Raw genomic sequence first — 22,104 nt, forward strand, 5'->3', positions numbered from 1 at the left:
ACTTGTGGGAGCTTTCCTTTTGCAAGGATGTCAGACATTGCCTCTGCCAGCCAGGCCCGTGCCCTGGGGCCCAGATGCGTCACCATATCGGGATATACGTCGTCTATCCCTACTGCTTTGCCGTTCCTTTCATCGCTAATGGCTGCACCCACCTCTCGGGTACTGAACGGGGATGTCCAGTCCGACTCCTTCGCAGGGAGCGAGTCCAAAATCCGACGGTACGCATTGCGGACAATGCGCTCAAAAGCTACATTAGGGACCCGTTTGCTGCGGTTCTTTATATTCTTGGCAATTGTATCTGCCTCAAATTCTGGTGCAGCCCTCGCGTAAGTCCAGTCCGGATCCAATTTCTTTATTAGACGTCAGGCGGGGCGGCTGGAGTGTGTAAAGTTGAGACTTTCCACGGTTTGAGGTTTGAGTTTGAGTTCATCAATATAATCGCGATACATCACCACGTTCATCATTACCTCAATCAAAAAGAAAATTGGAATGTACATAGTTTCATTCACTACCATAAACATGCAATGATACTGATAATAATAATAATAATAATAATAATAATAATAATAATAATAATAATAATAATAATAATAATAATAATAATAATAATAATAATAATAACAATAATAATAATAATATTAATATTAATATAATAATATTAATATAATAATACTACTACTACTACTACTACTACTACTATAATAATAATAATAATAATAATAATAATAATAATAATAATAATAATAATAATAATAATAATAATAATAATATTAATATAATAATATTAATATAATAATACTAATAATAATAATGATAATAATAATAATAATAATAATGATGATGATGATGATGATGATGATGATGATGATGATAACGATGATGATGATGATGATGATGATGATGATGATGATGATGATAATAATAATAATAATAATAAGAAGAAGAAGAAGAAGAAGAAGAAGAAGAAGAAGAAGAAGACGACTATAATTTATCTGAGAAAAAATGTTTATATTAATGGGGCAAAAGTCACAAGGGCCAAACACCGAGATAGTCGATGTTAGGGTTATGAGTTAAAGGATCCATGAACATGTTATTCAGGTCTGACATCCGAACACAGTTATGGGCCTAGTTAAACATTGTTGTAATGGACAATTTTTACGTAATTTTTATTTAGCTTTCCATTACAACGAAAGAGTCCAGAATGAATTGGGTGTATCAGACCTACAAATATAAGTGCACGTCGGTCGGTGTCATCCATATTTCTCTACCACCTTCCACTTACCCATGCCGTGGATGGTAGCAACAAAGGGGAAGGAGTTGTGGCATGGGTAAAAGGGATGCATTTTCTCAAGAGCTAATTTATAATCTTGTAGTTCCAAGAGAGAGAGAGAGAGAGAGAGAGAGAGAGAGAGAGAGAGAGAGAGAGAGAGAGAGAGAGAGAGAGAGAGAGAGAGAGAGAGAGAGAAAACAACATGCCACGCCCTCATGAAAGGTCACAGGTCATAGGTCATCGTTCGGGTCTCTCCGGTGGAGGCCGCGGTGGAATGATGGTGCCAGTTTGTAATATTTAAAAACCAAACTACATTTTAAATAAAAAATCACATAAAAGTCCATTTGGAACACCACAAAAGAATCTGGTTGGCAGTGGCATAATGGAGCAGATGACGAAAAAGACCCAGCAGGCTCGAGTAATACTAATGCGTTTCCAATTAAACCAGTTCCTGACATTTAGTCTGCTCTTCCCCCCAATTTATTTCCAGTCAACTTTAGTTCTATGTTACCTTTGTGCAAGCCAAAAAGACAAATAGGTCAGTCCCACAGTCAGTGAGTATTTGTCACAATATTTTGACACTCCCATTGAGTCTAATGAAGGAAAATTACATCGTAACAGCCAACGACACTATGTTTTTTTGTTTTTTTTTTTCAATCGCTTGTGTTAATAATGTGAGTGTTGTTCAGGATCTGTACGGGGTAAAATGTAGAACGAAATTGACACCACTCTGTTCTTTGTTATTGTTTATAGACAGCCGTTTTAATAATTCGTTCTCACTTAATTCTATCAATCAGACTATAAACGCCCAATGTTACAAACGATTTTGTGTGTTGGTAGTTTATATATCGCTGGTTGTTGTGAGTATATTACCTAAACGCATCAATAGGGAAGAAAAGTCGTGACGTCAAATATATTTGGAAGTATGTCTACAACCAATGAGGGCTAATAATAATAATGAAGAGGTTACACATTGAATCAAAAGGTGGCATAACTATTTTAGTAGCGGGATATAGGCAGATTCTAAGGATTACGGGTCGAAAAATAGCGATGATGGATGACCGTTATTGATGGCCGGCATAATATATTGAGACTAGAAAATAAGATGCATCTCTCTGAAGATCTATTATGGGAGGTATATATTCAGTTATCCGGAAGAGATGATTTTACACTTCCACTGAGATAGGAACCAATTTTTGACATGCCACTTCAGTTCCGATTGCTCGGGTGATATTGATAGACAAGACTTAAGTTGTGTGTTGGTCCGTGATATTTCCGGATGGCCATGTTGTGAGTTTGTTAGCCAAGTGCATAGTATCTATAGATAGAACGAAGATGACGTCACTCTGGTCTTTGTTATTGTCTTTTTTTGCCATCCACGTTTATGAGTAATTCTCACTAAGCTGTATTAACCAGATTATAAACGTTCAAGGTAACACATAGTTTTGTGTGTTAGTCCGTTATACTTCCGGATGGCAATGTTGTGAGCTTCTTAGCCAAGCGCATACTATCTGTAAGTAAGCGAAGGCTACGCAATGACCCACCTTAAAGGTTTGTAAGCGCCTAGTGACTTGTCATTATTAGTACTCAAGGGGAAAAAATCCCATTGGTTGAATAATTGCATGCAACTCACGATTTGCTTTCTTTTGGTGGTCTGGCTTTGTATTTTGACGTAAATTTTGGTCAGTGTCAGGCTATGAGTTTAGGAGGGCTACGGTATAAGTATAAGACCATACATCTCGGTTATAACCATGAGAGGAACGGTTGCATCAACACAATGACACACTTGCGCCTACTGCTGTGGGATTATAACATTAAATGACAAATTATTCACTCTCAATCTTTAATAGTTTAGCGAAACTTTAAAAAAAAAAAAATTTTTAATTAAAAAGTCCACACAATATTTGGCTTTTTTTTCCTAACTGGGAATAGTTTGATTCTTTTTATAAAAATTATCTGGTCACCCTTCTTCAGTCGTGAAAAATTCTTCTCACCTCTGAACTTCTCACTTCATTTCACTTGCTTGGGGCTCGAGTAAAGTTGAAAGTTAGCACCTGTTGTGAATTGAGACCTTATTCCACCGAAAAAAAAGAAAATGGTAAACCTCGGTGATATCTTTCCTAATATTCGTGCAGAAACCACACATGGTACTATTCAACTTTACGACTGGATGGGCGACTCGTAAGTATCCCTTTTAATTTTTTTTCTTTTCTTTTCTTTTTTTTAACGCTTGTTCCACTCGCCGGGTGAGAAAAGGCAGGCAAAAACACTCTTATTTTAATTTTTTTTTCTTAAGAAAGTGGGGACCGGGGAACCAACTTTCTCTTCTGCTTCTCAGTAATGTTTTGCAGGTCTGGTAATTGGTCTCGTTCTATGTACTAAGTCATACCTAGGTAGTTGAGTAGTATGGATTTTCTGTTGTTTTTCTAAAAGTAAAAGAGCGTTTGGCTGTCTTAGTCTTTCCGCAAGTTCCTTGCTCTGGCTTCGCTAAGTTAATTTATTTAATTTTATCTATCTATAGATCTAGATATCTATGATTATTTTTTTATTGTATGATTTATATCAATAAAAAGGATGGGGGTTCAGAAGGGGTGCGTGTCTTGCTGTTTGTAATGGGACTTTGGCCCTTCACTGCTAGGAACTTGTGGAAAGACTCCCGAGCATTTCCATAACAACAGTGAGACCCTAACATAATAATTTGGATTATCAGACCTGCAAATATGTACACGTTGACACATACACGTCTTTGTATAAGAAAAGGTGTTAACACACAATCACAGACCAGTCTGAGTATAAATAGCCATTTTTAAAAAAACAGTTGTTAACTTTCAATGTACAAGTCCCAGAACGCGAAAACTTTCCAATTGCACATGGATATTTGAAAAGGAAATAAGTAATGTCACTTAAAATATCGATAAACATTTTTAAAAATTCCCAGACATGTCAATCGGGGGATGGTAGTTTTTACTATGTATACGTATGTGTCATTCATATGGATGGTTGGCTGAATGGGTAAGGAAGACATCTGTTTCAGAAGCCTTGTCAAAATCAGCGCAGTGGGTTCAATATCCGTATGCGCCACCTATTTTTATAAAATATTAAAAAATAGGCCTTTTTTATATAGAAAGTTCCACCCTTTTTTTATTGATTTTCAATCTTTTCTCTCTTTCGATTTGCTTTCTTATGAAAAGTTTTCAGATTGTCTCACTCCCATCTTTTTTTAAAATTCAAAATTTCCATAAAAGATTTTTTAAAATCTTGCTCAGAACCAGGGGAACAAAAAGGAAATGAATATTCCCCAGAAATGAAACAAATAATCAGATGCAACAAATAAGTACAAACTAAATAAATGAAATATAAAGATAAATAGGCTGAAATTCCACATACAGGCACCACCTCAATGAATAATAGTAAATATACTGATTTCCTCACCTGGAGTTAAAATGGCATTTATCCAAAGGAAAAAAATTATCTATATTAGTAATATTAGACTAGAAAAACGGTTTGTTTTCAATAATTACGGGTGAAAAACGGTGACTAAGCCCTGTCCAAGAACAATTTCATACGTCTTACAACCACCATATTTAATGATTTTCTAGATGATCATCTCAAAGTTGCATCAATCTCTCCAACCTTATGAATTTACTAGTAAGGCAAGTCATAAAGGTGAAAATAAAAAGGAAATTTTTGTTTGTTACTTTTAAAATACCCAAGTATATCACCTTGAGATATGAAAAAGTTATAAAAAATGAAGAAAATCGAGAAAATAAAAAAGTTGATTTTAAAAGCTAAAATCAGCAAAAGCAATTTTCAACGTCAAATTAACTCGTAAAACATAAATGATACAAATGATACCTGGGTTGGGGTCTTTGACCTCCCATGTTGGACATGAGGTCACGATTTACCTTCTATCCCCAATATTGTATGTTTTCCTAGCTGCTTTCTGTCTGTCTTGGTATGGGATTACTTGGTTTTCTTTGCCCTGGCTGGTGTCCTTGACTGGGAGGGAAACAGTCAAATGTGTAGTGAGAGTTTTGAGAGATGATATATTTTCCTTGTAAATCATCTATCTATAATAAACTGTTGCATTTTTTGCTTTGTTTATAATAATATGTAGTGATTTATTATAACCGTTTGAGTGTATTCATCTTAGTGGGTACCTGTGCTTGTGTCTGGATGAGATTTTACCTAAATGTGTTGCAAGCACCGTAAAACCGTTACAAAACAATATAAACTTGCAAATGATACAAAAAGAGATAGGACATAAATAAAGATAAATTAACAAAAAACTTGACTAAACGCATAAAAAGATCTCTCACTCCTCCTGAATTCACTCGACCTAATAGTATCATTAGCACTGTAAAAGTATTAAAAGCCAGCATATTCACTGTGATATGTAGCAGGCTACATCGTGGTGGTGGAAAGCCGAAAGGCAAATCTCAGTGGGGAGAGGAATACATATATTTACCTCTCCCAGAGTTTTGATTTCAAGTTCAAGGTTTTGATGTTATCACCAACTTTCACAAAGTGTTCACTGTCAATGAACCCATACCATTAGAATTCGATACCGTCGCCCAGGCATACCACTAAGGAATATAATAAAGATAATCAATCAAACAAGATTTCTGATTTCAACAAGAATCACCCATGTTGTCCAGAGTGAGCAAATTGGGGGTTAATAATCTTACCCAAGTACTTTCTGAGGTGACCATGGACGAATTTTAATTTCTGACATTTAAAATGTTGACGTAAGTTGAACAACGGGATTTCTTTAATAACACGCTGTGGCCAGGGCATACACACACATAATGAGCTTGCGCGGTTTCAAATGCTAGCATTTCTGGGTGGGGTTCCTTGCTTCCCATAGTGGGCAGGGTGGCACTTACTTTGTCTTCTATCCCCATATAGCTGATTTCCAATTAACTTGCTTTCTGCCTTTGTCTTGGAATGTGATGCCTTGGTTTTGCCCTGGCCCTGGTCGAAACCTTGGCTGGGAGGGAAACAGTCAAACGCATTGTTATTGTTTTGGGAGATGATATTTTTTTCCTTCTAAATCATCTCTGTTGTGTATTATTCTATTTGTTATTTTGAATGTATAGTGTAAGCATTTGAGTATATTCCTCTCTGTTGGATCAGATCTTGTGCTTGTGTCCGGATGAGACTTATTGGTGATCTCATACTAAGTACATTTATGGTATGCTCTTGGAATCTACATCTGATCCCTATTTATTGTTCCCAGTTCCCATTTGTCTTATTTTTTCTTGGGTGCTTTAACTGTAATTCTAGAATTTGACTCTTCCACTTTCTTCCTTTTTACTGCCGCAGATATAACCTAAATGTGTTGCAAATGCCGTAAAACCCTGAAAAACAAACAAAACACTTTCATTTTTAAATATATAAATTCGCATAAAATTTATTATTTTGTATTTGTTAACAGTAAATGTCAGCTTATTTATATTGAAGTGTCGCCCATCCGGGATTTTAACGTTTTCATTTATTTATAGAAAGGGAATTTGCAAGTGGTGTTGTGATCAATCAATAAAATGACATTGAAATTTATGGCGCACAAGTCATCACTTACTTGGAACGTTCACAAAGGAGCTGACATTAAACCCTTTATACAATAAAGTCACATACTAAAACTTAAATTAAAAAAAAAAAAACCCTGTACACAATAAGAAATTCACACACGTTCAAAATAGACACTTCTCTCTCTCTCTCTCTCTCTATCTATCTATCTATCTATCTATCTATCTATCTATCTATCTATCTATCTATCTATCTATCTATCTATCTATCTATTTCTCTATCTTTACCCCTCCCCGTTTTTTTTCTTATGTCCTCTCCACCGCTCTCTCTTTCTCTCTCACACATACACACATACGTTCTCTCTCCCACCCACACACATACACACACACACACACACAAAGTATAGTGGGATACAAATGTTTCACCGTTTATTCACAAACTGTATTATCATATTGGTCATTTCTTGACCTTGACAAATATCGAATCTGTTAAGAGGTCATTTATTAGATAAATAAGTTTTGCTTGTTGCATAACAACACAGTGATTCTTATGATTATGTGGTATCATCGTGTGGCATAACAACACAGTGATTCTTATGATTATGTGGTATCATCGTGTGGTCAACTACACATCTACCAGACATACCCGATTGTTTAAGTTTAAAGCAGGTCTCTCTCTCTCTCTCTCTCTCTCTCTCTCTCTCTCTCTCTCTCTCTCTCTCTCTCTCTCTCTCTCTCTCTCGTGTGTGTGTGTGTGTGCACGCGCGCATGTGTGCTTTCGGTCTGGATAGGTGTGTTTAATGTTTGTATGTGTGTTCTTGAGGCCTCTGTGTCAGGATGTGTGTGTGTAGGGGGGGGGGGGTGTTTGTCCATGTGTGTACGCGTTTATGTAAATTTTGGCGCTTGTATTCGTGGTCTTTATCATACTGAAATCGGCCAGAGGTCAAGAGGCCTCTCGTAATATTTGAATCTAATCTAGGGAATGAAATCTCTGACACACTGTCTAAATTTGGAGCAAACCAGCCCCACGAAGAAAACAAAGTATGAAATTTGTGAGGTCAAATCCCTTATCCAGACCAAGACCAAAGCTTCGTGGAACAAGAAGCACTCAGAACATATGACAAATGACCCCATAAGCATCTTTATAGATACTTCGAAGATGACGTCACTCAGGCCTTTGTTATTGTTTTTGCCATCCGCGTTTGTGAGTTGTTCTCACTAAACTGTATTAACCAGACTATAAAAGTTCATGGTTACACAGAGTTTGTGTGTTGGTCCGTTATACTTCCGGATGGCAATGTTGTGAACTCCTTGGCCAAGCGCATTCTATCTATAGACAAGATCAAGTTGCCCATTTCCGTTTCAGACTCCGCTTCTCCGACACCACTTTGTTCAAAGCATTTAAGATTGAAGAAACGGACATTTGTGAATGTAGAAAGGGGAAACAGGATGCCTTACATGTTTTGCATGACTATACAAATGACAATTAGCAAAGGAAGACCAGTTGGCCCGAGAGGACCCCACTAATAAAGTCGGAAGTTCTTTGGGTCTCAGCACGAGCTTGGGAAGACCACAGCGTTCCTGCATCTTGTCATGTTGACCTTCGGCCATAAAGACATCATGAGGGGGAAGAAGAAGAAGAATCTAATGGTCTCGTCCATGGCGTACTAAATTATTATTATGGTCTCGTCCAAATCCACTTGGAGGTTTTTACACTAATTTCGTTATGAGTACCTCTCCCAGCTCAAATCATGTAGGGATGAGAGGTGTGAAGAAATGCCATTTTTGAAGCGTTTTCTGGTTTTAGCTTTGCGAAGTGGGAGAATGGGCTGGTGCGAGATTAAATAGATCTGAAAAGATAATGTACGATTCAGTGCCAGACGAAGTAAAGTGCCAGGGAGAGGAGAGACTTCTTTCTCGACTTGAGATCGAACCACAGACATTATTATTATTATTATTATTATTATTATTATTATTATTATTGTCATTATGACTATTATTATTATTATTATTATTATTATATTATTATTATTATTGTCATTATTATTATTATTGTCATTATTATTATTATTGTCATTATGACTATTATTATTGTTATTATTACTATTATTATTGTTATTATTACTATTATTATTATTATTATTACCTATTATTATTATTAATATTAAGAACGAAGGCTGCGTTACGGGACAGACACACGTCAGTTTACGGGCTGGAACGCGTTTGATCGATCTCAAATCAAAGATATTTTTCCTATTATTGTGATTTTTTGTTGTTTTTTTTTTAAACACAAACCCTTTTATCTCTGCTTTGTTTCGTGCAGATCTTCTCGGGTTTATAATTACACATGTTATTGTGCATACTATTTTCCATAATATTTATCGCTAGACTAGCTTTTTTTTTTCTTCTTTGTTTTTTTTAGAACAGAAATTTTTGTCTGGTTTTTGCGACGTGGGCACAATCTTTTATTTTTTTTATTACCAGTCAATTGGAATTTTACAAAAGGTTCTCGAGTTGTTATTTTACCCACTGTATTTTGTCGTAGAAAACGAGGGTACGTGGTGTTAATTCTCTTATTGCTCCTCAATCCCGTGTTATTATTATTATTATTATTATTATTATTATTATTATTATTATTATTATTATTATTATTATTATTATTATTATTATTATTATTATTATTATTATTATTATTATTAATTGGTATTATTATTATCATTATTTTTATTATTGTTGGTATTATCATTATTATTATTCAAATTATTATTATTATTATTATTATTATTATTATTATATTATTATTATTATTATTATTATTATTATTATTATTATTATTATTATTTTTACAATTGTTGTCATTATTGTTATAATAATGATGATAATAATAATAATAGGAATTTTTTTTCTTTATGCCAGTAAATTCCGAATACCACTTACAGCCTTGAACATTGATATCGCCTTGTATTAGACATAAAAGCACAATAATAATATTAATGTGGTTTCACTCTACTGGTTTATAATAATACACACGAATGAACACGTCGACAACCGGCTGTTTATTATAGGCTAGTAATAAAACTTATTGTACTTTTGAAATGTAGAAGTAGATTGAAGCGTGTCTTCAAATCAGTGTCTTAGTAAGACTCTTACACACACGTCTGCCTTACGTCCTCTGATTAAACACACACATTTTTTAAAACAATTATTTTTGTCTTGAAATTTCTTGTAAAAAATTTTGGAACTCGGGACTTTATTAAACTCCCAGATTTGAGCGTTTTTGACGAAATTAGGTGTCATTTTAATCCATCGATATTTGAAGGACGAGTTTTCTGGTCCAAAAAAAAAAAAAAAAGAAATTAAAAAAAAATTTCTTCAGTGAGCCGTTAGAGCTGTTTATCTACGACCCGTAAACGTGTAAAAGGCCGCGAATAGCTTTATTTCAATCTCGCGCTGTACAGTTAGTACAGTTGTCAATTCATGTTGTGTAATAATAGTGCACACTGTACATAGATAGTGACCTACAGCTTACGTAAATGGTAGTGTATATATGTTGGAATTCCTCCGAGTGGAGATCCTGGGTGGGGATCCTTACCTTCCATAGTGGGCAGGGAGGTACATTCTGTGTTTTCTATCCCCCTATGTCTGCTTTCCAACATGCTTTCTGTCTTTGTCTTGGAATGAGATTGCTTGGTTTTGTCCTGGCTGGGAGGGAAACAGTCAAATGCATAGTTATTGTTTTGGGAGATGATATTTTTTTCCTTGTAAATCATCTCTCTGTTATTATGTATTATTATATTTGTTATAATTTATAATGTAAGCATTTGACTGTATTCCTCTTTGTGGGGGCCGTGCTTGTGTCCAGATGAGACTTATTGGTAATCTCAAACTAAGTACATTGATGGTATACTCTTAGAATCTACATCTGATCCCTATTAGTTCTCAGTTCCCCTTTGTCTTACTTTTTCTTGGATGCTTTTATTGTAATTCTAGAACTTTTTACGATCCCATTTTCTTCCTTTTTACTGGCGCTGATATAACCTAAATGTGTTGCAAGCGCCGTAAAACCCTTAAAAAGAAAGAAGGGTCTCTTACCCCAAAATGATTTGTTCATATATGGTCTAGTGGTATGACACTCGCTTTCGGATCGGAAGGTCCTGGATTTTGTCCTTCCCTGGTCGGATACCCTGGCTGAGAGGGGAAACAGTCAAATGTAAAGTTAGTTTTGGGAGATGATATTTTTTTCCTTGTAAATCATATCTCTGTTATGCACTGTATTATGTTTTGTTTATGTATTATATATGATTGTGAACATTTGAGTGTATTCCTCTAAATAGGGACCTGTGCTTGTCTCTGGATGAGACTTTTAGGTGATTCAAACTAAGTACACTGATAGTGTGCTCTTGGAATAGACATCTGTTTCCTATTTGAACCAATTCCCCTCTGTCTGCCTTATTCTTGGGTGCTTTAATTGTAATTCTAGAGCTTTTTACTATCCCATTTTCTTCCTTTTTCCTTATTACGTGTTGCAATCGCCGTAAAACCCCTAAAAACAAAAAAACTCCTAGTGGCCAATGGATTCCTCGTTGACCTTGGTCCATACTTTTCTGTATCATTTTGCCTTTATATGTAGCTTTATTTGCATGTTCGGGACACACACACACACACACACACACACACACACACACACACAGACATAGGGAGAGGTTTATTTTTAAATTTATTTTTGCTTGCTCCTCCCTTCCCCTCCCTTGAAGAGTTTTTTATAAGACATCTTTTTGTGACTGTGCGGGGTCTTTGACCTCCCATGGTGAGCATGAGGTCACGGAATGGAATTACTTATGTTCTAGCCGGAGTCCTTGACTGGGAGGAAAACAGTCAAATGTTTAGTTATTATAGTTATAGTTTTAGGAGATTATATTTTTCCCCCTTGTAAATCATCTCTCTGTTATGTATCTACATTTTTTTCTTTACCTATGAGTGTATTTCTCTTAGTGGGGACCTGTGCTTGTGTCCGTGTGAGCCTTTTAAATTTAAAAAAAATTATTTTAGGCAAACTAAGATCTCAAACTCAGTACACTGATATTGTACTCTTGGAATCTACATCTGTTCTTTATTTGATCCCTTCCCCTTGTCTTACTTTTTATTGTGTGCTTTCAATTGTGAATCTATAATTTTTTGGGGGTATCCCACTTTCTTCCTTTTTACTGTCGCTGAAATGACATACATGTGTCGAAAGCGCCATACAACCCTTAAAAACAGACATCTTTTTGTGAGAGATCACCTCTCTATTTATTTTCCCCTTTGCCATATTACCATCCCCTCCTCCAAGTTTCTTGTCAGCTGGATTTAAATATTTTTATTATTTTAGCTCATTGACCTTAGTGTTAAACGCGCTGTAAAACCACACGGAAAGAGCAGTTCCGTTTTAAGTCCTCGATGAGCAGTCTTATTCATTTTATAGTAATAATAACAGCACTGCCTACTATTATTAATACCCTAACTGTCTAGTATGTAGTTGTTACATAATACGACCTTCAGTGGAAATATCCAACAATATATATTTAGATACCGTACTTATAATATAAAGTTCGGTCCACCGCTTAAATGCTTGTCCCTTTAATGCCCGTTTCGACCAAAGAGATATAATAAATTTCGATCTATCACAGTGATGAAGAAAACGGTGTTTAAGCCGCAACGATATGATAGGAAAATGGAAGTTTTATTTTATTTTATTGTTTATTGTTTAATTCGGCCTGGGTGGGGATCCTGACCTCCCATAGCGGGCAGGGAGGTACATACTGTGTCTTCTATCCCCTTATATCTGTTTTCCAACTTGCTTTCTGTCTTTGTCTCGGAATGAGATTACTTGGTTTTGTCCTGGCACTGGCCGGAATCCTAGCTGGGAGGGAAACAGTCAAATGCATAGTTATTGTTTTGGGAGATGATATTTTTTTCCTTGTAAATCATCTCTCCGTATGTATTATTTTTATTTTGAATGTATAATGTAAGCATTTGAGTGTGTTCCTCTTTGTTGGATTTTGTGCTTGTGTCTGGATGAGACTTGTAGGTGATTTCAAACTAAGTACATTGGTGGTATGCTCTTGGAATCTACATCTGATCCCTATTTGTTCTCAGTTCCCTTTGTCTTACTTTTTCTTGGGTGCTTTAATTGTAATTCTAGAACTTTTTACTATACCATTTTCTTCCTTTTTACTGGCGCTGATATAACCTAAATGTGTTGCAAGCGCCGTAAAACCCTTAAAAACAAAAACAAAAACATTTAATTCGGCGTTTAAAAGAAAAGAGGCCCATTCTTCTCAATAAATACATTTATTTTAACTCAAGTCCTTCAATTTCTTTAGGTTTCGACGAAAGGTGTTATAGAAATATGCTTATTATGTATTATTATTATTATTATTATTATTATTATTATTGTTATTGTTATTGTTATTGTTATTGTTATTGTTATTATTATTGTTATTATTATTATTATTATTATTATTATTATTATTATTATTATTATTTTATTATTATTATTATTATTATTATTATTATTATTATTGTTATTATTATTATTATTATTATTATTATTATTATTAATTCAATGTTAAGCATATCATTGTTTCAACCCGACATAATACAGGTTCCAGAAGATTAGCCATGATTTATATATAATATATTCATAGATCTTGTTCCGTCTTCCCCACTAAGGAACGACATGCTTTGTGATTTCAGTTTCAAAGGGTTTGCAACGTTAGCGATTCGATTAAGTTACAAACAGAATTATTAAAAAAGCAATAAATAGTTGTAGCTAGTCTTTCAGTGTCGGTAAACCCCATAGTTACACCTCGTTTTTCTGTATCGTAATACGGATGGCCAAATCGTTCCATGCTGCAAATTTGATCGGATGCTAGTTGTAATATCCAACCACTTTTTTTGTCAGATCTATGAGACCTAGATTTCCGGTCACAGCTGGATGGATAGTAGGGGTAGTTAGATAAAGCCTTGGTCATTGATACCGTCCATAGATAACACAGGACAGTAGTCTGTGGTACCGCCCCCCCCCCCCCCCCCCCCCCCCCCCCTCCCCCCCCCCCCTTTTTTTTTTTTTTTTTTTCAAATTTTTTAGCGAGGTGATCACTGCCGATGTGGTCGGAACCTGAAAATGGTACAAGTGCTTATCATATTGACGACGATGAGGATGATAATGTTGTTGGTGTTGATGTTGATGATAATAAAGATAAAAGTAATAATAATGAAAATAATATTAAGAATAAATGTTGTTTGTAGCGTTGGTGTTTGGTGTTGATGATAAGGATAAAAGTAGTAATAATGAAAATAATTAGAATAATTGTTGGTGATAGCGTTGATGCTGATAAGGATAAAAGTAGTAATAATGAAAATAGTAATAAGAATAACTAATAATGATGATGATTATAACGATAATAATAACAGTAATACAGTTTACTTTTTAAAAGCCCAATTCCGAAGAAAAGAAAAAAAATAATCTCCCGTCATAATTACAATTCATTTATTAAAAAAAATTATAATAAAATTCCTATTTACATCCATATAGATCTATTCTACAAATTAAGATTTCTTAACTCACTCAATCCTAAAGATTTTTTTTCTGCTTTTCAAAATGGGGGAAAAATGTATTTAAAATGAGCATGTACATAAGATAGTTTTTATTCAACAGCAAAAACTAAAAACATTAGCTTTGATATTATGCCTATAATTTGTCTCATAAAAATGGGGTAAAACTAACGCGGGTAAACTACGGATATAGTCGGTGTTAGGGTTGAGTGAGTTAAAGAAATCTTATCTTTAGACTTTTTGACAAGCCGAGTTTATAGATATATTATAGGAAGGAAAAGTTTTGACTACCACATATTTCTTTATACACACACACACACACACACACACACACACGCACGCACGCATACGGACTTGCCTTCACACAAAGTCGCACGCACGCACACATACAATTTGTTGAGACTAATCTCCTCAGTTATGTACGGATTATTTCGAGATGAACCAGATTGTGAGTTGTGAGTATTGATTTTTTTACGTCCGAAAAGGAGCTAAAATTAAATGAGACTGAACTTATTCAGTTTCAATCCAATAGACACACGATGAGAATTACTCACATATTACTAATATTACAATGGCAACAGATACGGAACCACCTTAAAAAACTGCCAAGCTTTGGAACCAACATTGAACTTCTTTTACATATTTCATCTTCTTTACCCATTCAGTTTAAGATAATATCAAATGGTTGATAGTATGTTTGTGTTGGTTTACTCTCCTCCTCGTCCTCTCTCTCCCCCCCCCCCCCCATCCCTTCCCTTTTCTGCTCATTCTCTTCTTCCTCCTCCCTTACCCCCCCCCCCCCCTCCCTCCTCCATCATTCAGAGAAAACTAATTTTTATCATTTATTATTTAGACGTACAGAAGCTTATAGGAGAAACTTGTGTTTGTATCCAAGAACAATGCCTTATTTTCTATTGTTTCTAAGAGTGCAACTCATTTTCTATCTGGATGCGACTCAGCAGGTTATGAATGTCAACTCCTCATCATTTGGAAATGGCTAATCTGTATGTACTTTCCTTTCCAATTTCAGATGGGCCATCCTTTTCTCCCACCCAGCAGATTTCACCCCAGTGTGTACAACAGAGCTGGCCAGAGCTGAAGACAAGGCAGCAGAATTCCAGAAAAGGAATGTCAAGATGATTGCCCTGTCTTGCGACTCTGTCGACTCTCATAATGGGTGGACTCCGGTGTGTAACCATTTAGATGTTTTATCTTTACGAGAACATTTGTGTTGCAGTTCAGGCGCTGGCCTCCACCGACTGCAGACATGAACTTTTATATAGCGCAATATCCACTAAATATGCTTAATGCGCTTTACAGGGGGTCTCAGGCCAACAGCAACGTTTAACATGTAGGACAGTACATGACGTCTGTTAGGCAATATTACAATTTTTTTTCAGATAGAGAAAATGCTGTTAATGGCCAGGTATTCATTTTACACCTGAGTACGTTGAGAGAATGTAAGTAAAGAGCCTTCTCCAAGGACTCAACTGTGGGCTGAGCGAGATGATGATTATTATCATTATTATTGTTATTATTAAAACATTTGTTTGTTGTTTTGTACAAATTTGCTCTTAATCCTTCCACCTTTGACTGTCATGAAATGTAAAGTGGATTTGATTTGTTGTGATATTTATGATATTTTAGAATTGCTTAGATTAATCTTCATGTGCTGAGTGGATTTGATTTGTTGTGATATTTATGATTTATCATGAATTTTTCTGCGTGAGCTTAAGGGGGCTCTGGATGAGCATACAGAAAGACGTCTTTCTTCTTTTTTTTTTTATAGACACCAGTGATCCCTGAGTTTACAAGCATTGAATAACCTAGACTAGACTAATCTCACGTGCTGAACATTGTGTACAATCTTTCTTTTTACTTGATGATCTAAGAATATTGCAGATACCAGTTAATTAAAAAAAATAACCTTAGCAAATTGGATAACCCACATATTATTCTTTTTTATTCAGGACGTTGACTCCTTGACATGTCAGAAAAAGGGCAAGCTGTCCTTCCCAATCATTGCTGACCCAAAGAGAGAGTTGGCTGTGAAGTTCGGTATGCTTGACCCTGATGAGCAGACAAAGGAAGGTCTTCCTCTTACTGCCCGCTGTGTCTTCATCATTGGTCCAGACAAAAAGGTGAAGCTGGTGATCCTTTACCCAGCCACCACTGGGAGGAACTTTGAGTAAGTATATCTTGACACTGGTATTACTATAACATTTTGCAGTTCACTCTTGAAAACATTCCTCATGTGTCCATATGGTTACCAGAATTTGATGTTTGAAAAAGAAAGTTAATCAGATAGGTAGTCACTGATTCTGCAGTCTTCAAATCAAATGGTTTCTCCAAACTACTTTTTTATAAGTTCCAATTTCTGCTCAAATCGATGGGTTATTTGTGGTTTCTCATGTTATTTTTTATCCCTTGATTCACTGTAAATAGCATCTGTCATGATACAATCGTCTAATCATTTCTATATCTACTTTTACAGACATGAAGCTTATGCAAAGCTTTATATTAGTGGGACTACTACGAGGGTCTTCTTTACCCAAAATCTATTATTCTTACTCCTTGCCTTTTAAAAACTTGTCCTGGAATGTTTTGATTTGAGAGTGCTTGAACAAGACTGGTGTTAATACCTGATGTGATGGTATTTTATAGTGAGATGTTTTTAAAATTTAGAAAAATTCTTTTCCTTCCCGTAAATCATATCTTCTCTCTGATTATGTGACAAGATACCAGCTTTTTGGTTGGGGTGTCTTGACCTCTCCTTCATCTATTTTCCTTTTCCAGGATGATTTCTGTCTTGGTCTTAGAATGAGTTTACTTAGTTTTGTCCTGGTCCCTGACAGTCCTTGGCTAGAAAGGAAACTCAAATGTATAGGAGGTAGTGATCGTTTTAGGATTAATCCTTATAAGTATAAGTCATTTTGTGTTTTTCTGATGCTTTTGATTTTAAATCTAGAATTTTTTTTTATTATCCCATCTTTTTCCTTTTTACCAGCGCTGAAATAACCTAAAAGGGTCACAAGCGATGTATAACCCTTAAAATCAAATAAGCAAAAAAAACTCATTTATTAAATGTCAATTGATATGAAGCAATTTGGTATTCTTTGAACAAACATCTAATCATCCTCTCATCAGAGACTGATTATCTTCTGTCCTTAGGTTTAGATTTCAGGTAAAAGTAAGGCTTTTGGTAAGGGATATATTGTAAATAGGCTTATCAAGAATCTGATCAGAAAACCTAAAATCTAAATTTGAGAAAATCTAATCCACAGTTTGTGTACCTAGAGAGGGATGATGTGTGTAAAGTCCTTCATCGAACAACTGAACATCCAATTTGCAATAATGACTGATCCAAATATTAATCATGAATATCTTTGCTCTTATAGTTATAGGTCTACCTTGTCATCGATGTAATTTCTTCTTTTCCCCCATCTTCCTCAGTGAAATCCTTCGTGTCATTGATTCTCTCCAGTTGACTGCCACCAAGAAAGTTGCCACCCCAGTTGATTGGAAGCATGGAGAGAAATGTATGGTGCTTCCCAGCGTCTCTGCGGATGAAGCCGCAAAGCTTTTCCCATAGCATGAGGCAAAGGAGGTCCCTTCTGGGAAGGGATACCTTCGTTTCACTCCTCAGCCTTAGATTGGTTTCTTTCATGTCAGATTCATTGGTTGCTCAACTCTCATTGTAAAAGAAATACTGAATTTGCTAAACTGATACGACATAAGTGTCATGGTCTCAAGTGAGTAAAGAGCTACTCGACTATGCATAAAGATCTATGTAGAATGAGGCCCCAGAATTTACTAGTTACTATAAATGAAAAACAATTAACGATTTGTTTACAATGAAATAAAAATAATGATGAAATTTAATTAAAAGAGATAAACAGTGATCGTGGCAGTTACAAATAGAGATATGAATATTTTACGTAACTTATGATAATATCTCAGGTTCGTAAGTTTACGTTTCCAGGCAGTTGATGGGCTTGGATGATCTATTCCTCTGATAACAGGATTGGACTCGTAAAATTCCACTTCCAGGCAATTGGTAAGAGGTTATAGTGTAGTACAGCGGGCTTGGGTTTGATCCTTGAAGATTATACAATCAAAGTTAAAAGCTCCGGCGTCTTAATGGTGTAGATATAATATCTTCTTCTTCTTCTTCTAGGTTCCATGCCTGGTCCAGGCTTCGGATACTGCATGAATTATCTCTCTCCATTCCTCCCTGTCTCTTGCCTTTTCAAACAGCTCTTGGATTGTTAGGCTGGTGAAGCCCTTCAGTTGGTCTATGAGTGTTTTTCTTTGTCTCCCCCGGGCGCGTTTACCAGGTATTTTTCCACAACTTGCCAGGTATTCATTCTTATCTTTCCTTACTATGTGTCCGAAAAAGGATAGTTGTCGATCCACTATTAAGGGCATTAGTTTCCTTTGTTGGTATGTTTGTTTTAGCACTTCTTCGTTCGTTTTGTGTGCAGTATACGATATTCTCTGCATCCTTCTCAAGCACCACATTTCAAAAGCTTCAATGTTCTTTTGTGTTTCTGCATTTGTAGTCCAGCTTTCGCATCCGTATAACAAGATTGGCCACACGTAGCACTTCAAGACTCGGAATCTAATCCCGAACGACATCTGTTTGTTTTTCAAAATGTTTCCCAGGTCCATGAAGGCCTGTTTGGCTTGAGTTATTCTTGCTCGTATGTCTCGGTTACATCTTCCATCTGTTGTCACTATTGAACCTAGGTATTTAAAACTTTCTACGTTGGTAAGTTGCTCGCCGTGAATCGTTATATTGCAGGTGTTGTTGTTTTCGGGGTTTTTCTGTATTACCATGCATTCCGTTTTGGTGATATTCACTTCCATTCCCTTGGCTTCACTATCTACTACCACTTTGTCAACAATCTTTTGAAGTTGGATTTCTGATGTTGCAATGAGTACCGTATCGTCTGCGTATCTTATATTATTTATGTTGTGACCTCCCACTTTTATTCCCTCCATATTATTTATGCCCCTCATGATTGTTTCTTGGTATAGATTAAACAGATCTGGTGAGGCAACACACCCTTGACGGACTCCTTTCTTAATAGGAATGGAATTTCCTGTAGAGTTTCCGATTTTGATAGATGCCTGCTGGGTGTAGTATAATGTTTGCATGAGTCTGAGGTCTTTCTCATCAGCGCCAATGGAGTGCAGTTGTTTTAGTATTTCTTCGTGGCGTACTCTATCAAAAGCTTTTTTGTAGTCGACAAAACAGAGGTATAGTGGGGTCTGAACCTGTATAGCTCTTTCACTTAAAACACGGAGGAGGTATATTGCGTTCCTTGTCCCTCTGTCAGGTTGGAATCCATATTGTTCTTCTGCGATTTCGGGGTTAATCTTATTCCTTAGCCTGTTGATAATTATACGCAACAGTATTTTGTTGATGTGGCTTATTAAACTTATAGTTCTAAAATTTTCGCATCTGACTGCACCTGCTTTCTTTGGTATTGCTATGAAAATAGAGTTACAGAGATCTTCTGGAATTTTCCCAGTATTGTATATATTGTTGAATAATATGTGAAGTTCATCAATTGCTAGATCTCCTAGGCTTTTTAATACCTCTACAGATATTTCATCAGGGCCTGTTGCTTTACCATCCCTCATTCGTTCCATGGCATGTTCAATTATATCTACAAAGTCCCAAAAGATAAAAATCTTACAATATATATATAGGAATAGAGTGACTGGCCGTCCGGCATAGATTGTGGAGAGAAAGTGAGTGTCGAATGTTAGACCTATCAGCTTTTATAATAAGTGGCTACGTGACAGAATGTAGAAAGAAAAGTATTCACTAATTAGAAATTAATTCGAGGGAAGGCTATAAAAGGAAAGACGATCTAATATTAAAAGGTAAAGTTTATCTAAGCCTACCGAAATATAACTGGAGTGAGATGACTTCAGTTCTTAATAAAATAAAATTTAATAAGATAATTGTGAACAATCTTTACTGTGACAATAAGATAACTTCTTTAATAAACTAAAAACTTTTAAAAATTGATATCATGTAGAATTTGAATAAAGGTAAATGGGTTAACCATGCAAACATGGTTACTTTGTGGCAACTTATTTTGAAGTTAAAAAAACAAAACAAATGTTAATTTGTCTACACGCTCGTGCCATGAATCAAATATTACTTTTGATGGGTCTGTTATTTTGTTTGTCAATTTATATATATTTTTTTAATTCTTGGAAGGGGGGTTGGGGGGGGGGGGGAGAGAAAATAAAATAAAACAATTGGCTAATAGTGTAAATCAGCAGATGATTTTAAAATATTATTTTCATGAACATTTTTTTTCTTCAGGATCAATGTTTTGAAACTACAGGGTTAGAGTTAGATGGTCTGATATTTATGTGAAATATGAATAAATTGGGAAAAAAAATGGTGACATGAAGTGGGTTACTAATTTTGAATTGCCTTTTGTGCTAAATATATTTTTTTTCAGATTATATTTATTTTAAATTGTTTATATATAATGTTATAAATTGTGATAAATCTGAAAGCCACAAGCAAACAATGTTGACTACTTTAAAACCTACTTACGCATTGCAAATATATTTCCTTTTCCTTTTCTTTTATGCTAAAATGAAAGTATGGCTTGTTGTGAACATAATTATCTTAATGTTATGGAATCTTTGGTGTTTAGAATAAACATTCCCTTTTTGTATTAAAAACACTTTCTTTTTTTCATTTTGTTGTGATTAAATTTAAAAAAACTATGTCTGAGCAGATATATTGGAGATTGCCCTGGATCCATGACCTTATGGGAGGCAGACCAATTCCTTTCCACATAATCTTTACTTACTTTTAACCCATCTGAATAAACTATTTGTAGCTGGGTGAACAAATCGGCAAAACTTTAACTTTAAATATATGTTGTACATTTTGCGGGTGTCTTGTGCTTCTCTTTGAATGCCTAGGAAGGGTCTTTTGACCTACTATGGTGGGCATCTTCTATCTTCCTATATGTTTTCTGAGTTGCTTTCGGTCTTTGTCTTGGAATGGGATTACTTGATTTTGTCCTGGCCCTTGCTGGGTCCTCATCTGGGAGAGGACTGTCAAATGTATTTTTCTTTATAAATATAAGGTGGTTAATTTTCCGTATATTTACAGAATTCAGTATGTTATAACCCCTCAGTATATTTTCCAATCATCTGCTAAACGGATAAAAAGTTATGTACATAATGTCTTTTTAGTGGAGTTGAGTATACAGAAAGGGATTGGTCTATGTTTGCGCCAAAGTTCTGTAAATTTTCGCCTCCTGAGTTGGCAGCCCTGTAAATCTGTTATGTATTGTAAATTTTGTTTTGTTTTGAATATATCATATGGCTTGTAAACATTTGAGTGTGTTCCTGTTCTTATGTGAGGGTAGACTTTTGCTTTTCGTGATTTCGAACTAAGTACACTGAAAGTGATAGTTTGCTCTTGGAATCTATATCTTGTTTCCTATTTGAAACATTCCCTTTTTTCATACTTTTTTCTCATGCGCTTTCAATTGTGAATCTAGAATTTTTTTACTATCCCATTTTCTTCCTTTTTACTGGCGCTGAAATAATCGTAATGTGTTGCAAGCGCTGTAAAACTACAGCTTTAAAACTTAAAAATATAAACAAACATCTCTCTGATGCAACTTTAAAGGTCTCAGAACAGATTGCTCCTGGGAGAGT

General features: G+C 35.4%; 1 protein-coding gene across 1 annotated transcript; it reads left to right on the plus strand.

Annotated features, from left to right (window-relative positions):
• The first annotated feature begins 3,028 nt into the window (after positions 1 to 3,028).
• On the plus strand, positions 3,029 to 21,111 carry LOC144980020 (peroxiredoxin-6-like). Its single transcript, XM_078927462.1, has 4 exons — positions 3,029 to 3,451; positions 15,425 to 15,581; positions 16,365 to 16,582; positions 17,848 to 21,111. The coding sequence occupies exons 1-4, from the start codon at positions 3,366 to 3,368 to the stop codon at positions 17,984 to 17,986; spliced, it is 600 nt and encodes a 199-aa protein (XP_078783588.1). The 5' UTR covers positions 3,029 to 3,365; the 3' UTR covers positions 17,987 to 21,111.
• Positions 21,112 to 22,104: the final 993 nt, after the last annotated feature.

Source organism: Berghia stephanieae, chromosome 9 (assembly GCF_034508935.2).
Source record: "Berghia stephanieae isolate SIO BIC M18660-M18661 chromosome 9, UCSD_Bste_1.3, whole genome shotgun sequence".
Lineage (NCBI taxonomy): Eukaryota > Metazoa > Mollusca > Gastropoda > Nudibranchia > Aeolidiidae > Berghia > Berghia stephanieae.